This window comes from Chironomus tepperi, unplaced genomic scaffold (assembly GCF_022539635.2).
Source record: "Chironomus tepperi strain 1889 unplaced genomic scaffold, CSIRO-AGI_Ctep_v1 contig_93, whole genome shotgun sequence".
Classification (NCBI taxonomy): Eukaryota; Metazoa; Arthropoda; class Insecta; order Diptera; family Chironomidae; genus Chironomus; species Chironomus tepperi.
The window spans coordinates 1,645,880-1,652,914 of NW_027226215.1; the positions used below are offsets into that span (position 1 = coordinate 1,645,880).

The window sequence follows — 7,035 nt, forward strand, 5'->3', positions numbered from 1 at the left end:
TTCGCGACGCGGTAATTGTCAGTCAAATTGTATCATAATGAAGTCCGGCAAGTGCTGTTTATTAAGTTCACTTGTTATAATTATTGGCTTAGGCATTGGTGGATATATATTTCGTGATCAAATTATCCATAAATATAATGAATATAGTAAGTTGAATATGGGATTGTAATTGCGGTGACATTTTGTGATGATCAGTTGCTGATTCAAAATTTGGTGTGAATATGATTTTGTGAAGCTTAATCTTCAAAAATTGAATGAACAAAATGGGGATTTTTGGTGGATTAAATGGAATTTTGTGAAGAAATATGCTGAATAACAGTTCATTGGACTAGATTAAGTCCTAGGGTTCGACACTTCAATGCAATTATGCGCATACTGTTATGTGCTCTAACTTGCAAACAGTATGCGCATACTGGCAGGCAATTGTCGAACCCTATTTAGTGCTAATAAAAAGTGTAATCAACTGTATCGTGCAACGGACCACTGTAACTTGCATCAGGGCAAATTCATGTCTTTTCGTTAATACGGCGACCAAACGGTGCTGAGAGTTCCAAAACATGCACTTGTCACAGTCAAAAACCGTATAATTTCTTAATAATGCGTATTATTTTTCTTACAAAACCATACAAATTATTAAGATATTGTACGGTTTTTGCCGGTGACAGGTGTTTGTTTTGCAACTTTGGCGGTTCTATAGAAAACTATTCGAGATTTTTATGAAAGCATAAATTGCTACATGGTGCTGTTCGGGAGTGCATCTGACCGCAAATATGAAAAATCTTGTGAAATCATGCTTTTTTTATCAAAATTACAATTTCAATCATTACTTGAGTATGTCCTGTTAATCATAAAATAGGACTTATTGTCTTTATTTCAATTATTCATCCAAATTTTGACAGTTTTTTCATAAATCTGTTAATCATTCTCGAAAATGATCTCATTTGTAGAATTTTCAGAAATGTTAAAAACCCCATTTGAATATGTCATGTGTCGACATGACACAGATTATATGTATGAATATCAATATATTTAATTAATATAGGAATCCTCACTAAAAGTCTCATAGGGAATTTAAATCAATTATAATATGTTTTCAAATTGAGGAATTGAAAAAATTAAAACAGTCTGAGTTGGTGTGACAGTGGTTCTCAAGCTATGTGACACGCAACTGCGGTGTGACACAATTTATAAATTATTCTACTATTTTTAACTCAAAATTGATTGTTAATTGTTGAAAATAAGTTAACGGTCATTTTATATTCAAATTTTATCAACAACTACAGTTAGTTAACCTCCCCCTTTGTGGTTGTTTCTCCCCTCAAGAGAAAAGTTCAGTTTGTTTTTGATTTTCAAAGATTCTTCTGATTTTCTATCAAAATCATTAATGTTCCAACATTTATAAGTTACAAAAGTGATTCCAACACAATTACTAATGCAGGAACTTCCAATTGTCCAACAATTTGAGAACGACTGCACTTTAAAATCAATTAATTTTTGATTTATTAAAAATATTTAATATAACTTTACGTATATTTTTCTAAGAGAAATAACAACAAAGGTCAAGTTCAGCATATGAGATTAAAATTGAACGCTTTATTATCATTGCTTGTGAATGTATACAGTAAATTTATTATTGTTTTTTTATGACTCAATTATCAAAAATATATATATATGTATAAATTTGATGGTTGCAAGTCACGAGTCTGACGGAAATTTCTATGAAAACGAAAGTTTTGTTGATAAATTGGAATGGAATTTAAATTATGAAGAAATTGTCAATAATTTGTGAATTTTATGGACCTTTTTAAACATTTTAAGATTTCTCGAAGTCCTGGTCTTGTTGTCATGTAAGATTTACTGGACTGAGACTGAAACGAGTCTTTTTCGGGAATTTCCTTTCTAGACATCGGGAAACTTTAGTTAAAATTGATTGGTTTTAGCCAAACTGTCTGTCTCGACAAGCTAGTTTGTGAACCATGAATCAAATGCCGTGTGCGGTTTTGAATCCAGGAATGCTTTTGTCATGCTCGAGATCTCTTACCACACACCTTCAAAGTGTGTTGTGATGCAAAAGTGTTTAGACAACACTGAGTTAGACATTGACGTAAATGTCATAATATTTTGAATTGATTTCCTTTAAATCACACCTTAATCATTGAACTTAATACTCTTTATAGACTAGAAAAGTGATTATCAATACTGAATATAATACAATTGTGGATTCTTATCATCACTTGATTGATTTAAATTGATTATTCTGAACTAATGAGGAATTTTATTAGAAATTTACAATCTTTAAAAAAACATTTCAAATTTAATAAAAAATGACAAACAAAAAATTTGGAAAGTCCAAAAGATTAGACAACTCCGGACAGTATAACATGTTCACTAGAACACTTGTTCGTCATCATATTAACAGCAAGTCGCAAAGTTGCTCTGGAGTCATTTTGAATGATTTCGACCAGAGTTGAATAACAGGCACGTGTGACAGACGAAAACCATCCAAATTATCAAGAAATTGTACAGTTTTTGTCTGTCACAGGTGCCTGCTTTGCAACCCCTTTTTATGTCGTCATGTCGTCGCATTATGTTTCTCGGGAACTGATCTATCATTAATTAAAAATCCATCGTGTTGATAGCCTTTACACTTTCTTCTTATTAAAAAGCAATAATCGTGTGCATAAAAAAGTATTTTGCTCAAGTTTTAATCGATTCGACGTCTTAGTGTTGTCCAACCTTTTTTTGTGTCACAGCACACAATTGTGTTTTCAAAATATTTTGACGGCACACGAGTGTGTCACGACACATGGGCGTTTTACGTCACATTGGTGAGTCATGACACGTGTGTGTGTCATGGCACATGTGTGTCTCATTACTCATTGGTGTTTCACGGCACATTGTGTGTTTTACGTCACAAAGGATGTGTTACGTCACGTAGGATGTGTTACGTCACATAGGGTGTGTCACTACACTGTTAGAACTAGTTAAATACAATATAATGTGTCAATTAATGACAACATAATATTTTTGTCCTATCGAAAAGGAAATTCTTGAGAAATTCAAGTTTAATCTCACTATACACTTTTGTTGTGTCAGATACAAATTCATACATTGAGTAATTCATCCATTTGTTTACACACAATAACGAGAGTAGGAAATAAGAAAATAAGGAAATAAAGAATTGAAATGAGAATAACTCGGAAAACTTTGGTAGATGAAATGAATGAAAAAAAAAGAACATATTTCATTTTAATTACCCCTTTAAAGTTCATTATATGAGCTGTCTCACATGTGCTACATTTATATACTTTTATGGAATCATAAGATCCACATGAGAATGAATTACTACGGTAATTATGTGTGTTTGTGTGTGTGTGTGCGGATGGGAAAAAAGGAAGAAAATAATTGTTTTGCGGTTTTAATGAAACAAATTGCGGTGAAAATAAAAAAATTCCATAATGTCGCATCATTTTCATCCTCAACAGGGAATCCAACAGATATTATAGACACGGAGGATATAAATGATTTTTACGATTCATCTGAAGAAATTGACACAACAACCAAAATTAAAATAACTAGTACAACAACAGAAAAAGAAATGATATCAATTGAAGATAACTATCGTGATTCTGACGAAAAAGAGGATACATCAGATCAAGAGGTGGATATTGATTCTACAGACGTCGAAACAACAACGACGCCAACAACAACAGTCCCAACAACATTGACTAGAATTAGAGAAACAAGCACAAGAAATATAATTGAAGGATCTGGATCAGGTAAGAGACATTTTTACTTACTTTGCTTACTTTGGTGGACGTGCAGATCAATTGTGATCCATTGCCTATTTAAGCGTCTCCTAAAGGTGATTCTACCTTCTGCCAATTACCGATTCTAAATCATGTAATAATTGATTAACGAGTGAGGATGCGTCAGACCTCTGCTCTTAGTAAACCTAAAGTTTATAGTAGGATCAGGAATCACTCCCTTGATAACATTACTGTCTCTAGACTACAAAGAGAAGCTGTGAGTCGCACACGATTAAAAAAAGGACAAGGAAATATTTTCCTGCCGAGTTTCGAACTCTTGACCGCTTGGTCGGTATCACAATAATTAGATACCGATGTACAAAACCATTCCGCCACCGACCCACCTCGACTGACTTTTGCTAAAACTTGATCTAATTTAAAAATTTCTTTTTATCTATCTCTTTTTAGGTTATCATGCATCAACAAAAAAACCAATATATATTCCCGATGACGATGATTACGTCGATGAATCAAGCGGCGATTCAAATTTAAAAAATATGCATTAACTTGATATCAATATTAGTTCCTTAAACAACAAAAAATTTTATTCAGAATAAAAAGCATAAAAGTACGTCTTTATCTTCCATATGAAAAATGAAAATTATATCATATATATTTCTAATGCTTAAAAATTACTTCGCATTGTTACACAAATTACAAATACAGCAGATGCTACCATAGCAATAAATTTATTCATAAAATCTACGCATTCTTATTTTTTTTTTCGGTTGTTTCGAGGACAATTTTTGTTTTGCTTTCTAATCCTCTCTTCTACATTAAATTATTATTGGCAGTAAAATGTATTGTTATAAGTATTTATTAACAAATAAAAAAATTGCTGTAAACATGTGGAAATTGTGTGTGTATGTGTATTTTCTAATAGTCGACAGAATTCCAATGTGTAAAATGATTCTCAACAACAAAAACATCTAAGAGACATAAGAGGATTTTGTGGGACTTTTCTCGTGTCTAAAATGTGGTAAAAAGTAGAAATTTGGAATATTTTCTTGTGACATTTTTACCGTCTTTTTTTGCTGTATGAATTTTTGGGACCTTTGTGGGAGGTTGTTCATGAATATAATTTTCTTTAATAGTATGTCAAGGGAACCTTTCAGTTAGGCAACTTATGTGTCGTGTCACACTAATGTGACTCTAAATGAGAACCATATACCTTGTGTGCTTTTGGTTGAGACTTACCACAAAGATGTGTCGTGAAATACAAAACGTTGCTCATCATTTTAAAAAATAATCTAGATGATTTGAAGTAGTTGAACACCCCTTATAATTCAATATTACTGGGATTCCTTATTTAGGCATAAAAACACAATTTAATCAACAATTTTCAGCAAATTATTCATTTTCTCTCTAGAATCATTTATAGTAGTTGAGCACCCCTTAGAATTTAATATAGCGGAGGTTTCAAATTTAGTCATAGCAACACAATGTCGTTATTCATTGCCAAATTTCAACTTATTCATATATTTATTCATCTTTTTCTTTCATAAATTGTGCAACAAAATGTTCCTGGATTGTTCAAATGCTACAATAATGTTATAACGTTCATTTAAGATTTAAATAATATTTATTGTACATAGTTGAAACCCCCTTTTTTCATACAAAAGTTCAGTCTGTTTTAGAACTCCGAAGAATAAACATCAATGTGAATTTTTGAATCCGTAAGGAAGTCGTTTTAATTAAATTACACTTATAGAATTACAAAAACAATTCTAACTTAACATTAGCTCCTCAATTCTTAAGTTTGTTGTATAAAACCAAGTTTACAGCCAGATTTTATCAACAAAATTGTGTTGTTTGAAGCTGAAATTAGGAAAATTCAATAAAAAAAGGATTGGATGGACTTAAAAACGAAGTTTCAATATAAATAAGCCAAAAAAGTCTAAAGTGGCTAATTTAGTCGCCAAAAAGTACTAAAACAATATCTTAATCTGTAAAATTCAATCCAATAAAGCAGGACATTTGTAAAACTTTCACCAACTAAATCAGCTTGTCGCCATCCATTCCATTCTACTTCATTAAATAAATAAAAATCTTCAATTTTTCTTGCCATTTTTATTAAGAAAATTTTTTTATCACCACTCTTTACAGTCAAGTCACGATCATCTCAAAATATACATTCAATTTAGGAATATTTCAAAAAATAAAGATAAATTTTCAATTTTAGCCAGCCTGACCTCAACCATAGAGCTCTCAATTTAAAGCTTTTATAATGAATTTTTCATGAATAGAAATTTCATCCTTATTTATTTATTTAAATCCTAATAGCAATTTCAGTTTTGTCACTTGCCACTGCATTAAAATCAATTAAACATACTATTATGTCACATGATGATGATGATGATGATACATACATGATGTGGTCAACAACTTTCTCAAAATTTTGTGTTGAATTTTTCATGATGTCGACTGTGCGAATTGAAATGTTTTGATGAGACATCATGTGCGTGTGAAATGGTAATGTCTAGCTACTCTCGATTTGTAACGGTTTTGGTTATTTTAGTACTTAAATTTGAAATAAATTCATTATTTTTAGTACATTTAGATTTTTGTAAATCTAAAGCCTTCTGCTTGTTTTGCAAGTAATTAGCTTATTTATTAATATCGCAACATTGAACTATAAACTTGCAGAAGATCAGTTAATTGTCTTGTGAATATGCGTGAAAATACTTAATTTTGTAAATTAAACTAATTTTGTAAACAAAAATAAAAAATTTTGAATTTTTTCATAAATTGCTAACTTTTTGCTTACTTTCCATCCTGTTAACATGTTAATATCGTAACTTTGAACTGTAAACTTACAAAAGATCAGGAAATTAACAAGCAGTTATGCATAAAAATGCTCAAATTTACAAAAATACTAATTTAAAATTTTGTAAACAAAGACAAAAAAATTCAAATTTTGAACTTTAATGGACAAAACCGTACTCAAGAGTAGCTTACTAAAATGTCGCTCAAAAATATTCAAATAGCAGAAGCTGCCTGCCTGCTTATAAGCACAATAAAGAACTGTTGTGTCGTTTTTGTGATAATTTAGTGACGGGAAAAATATCTGCATTGAAAATTATGGATACTAAAAATCGACAAAAGACAGACAAGCTATAAAGTCATTAGAAGTCACAGTTTATGTGTGACGCAAAAATTCTGCGGAAGTAGTTAATTTGAGGCACAAACGTACTGAATAATTTGTCTCTCATTCTATTTCATTCGA

General features: G+C 31.0%; 1 protein-coding gene across 1 annotated transcript; it reads left to right on the forward strand.

The window, feature by feature from the left end:
* Positions 1-4,514, forward strand: LOC139087060 (integrator complex subunit 5-like protein). The gene is made up of 3 exons (XM_070635753.1): positions 1-146; positions 3,486-3,779; positions 4,218-4,514. The coding sequence occupies exons 1-3, from the start codon at positions 38-40 to the stop codon at positions 4,313-4,315; spliced, it is 501 nt and encodes a 166-aa protein (XP_070491854.1). The 5' UTR covers positions 1-37; the 3' UTR covers positions 4,316-4,514.
* Positions 4,515-7,035: the final 2,521 nt, after the last annotated feature.

Coding starts and splice junctions, on each gene's coding strand:
- LOC139087060 (XM_070635753.1), top strand. CDS start 38: ATGAAGTCCGGCAAGTGCTGTTTATTAAGTTCACTTGTTATAATTATT. Junction 147..3,485: donor CCATAAATATAATGAATATA/GTAAGTTGAATA, acceptor CATCCTCAACAG/GGAATCCAACAGATATTATA. Junction 3,780..4,217: donor AATTGAAGGATCTGGATCAG/GTAAGAGACATT, acceptor ATCTCTTTTTAG/GTTATCATGCATCAACAAAA.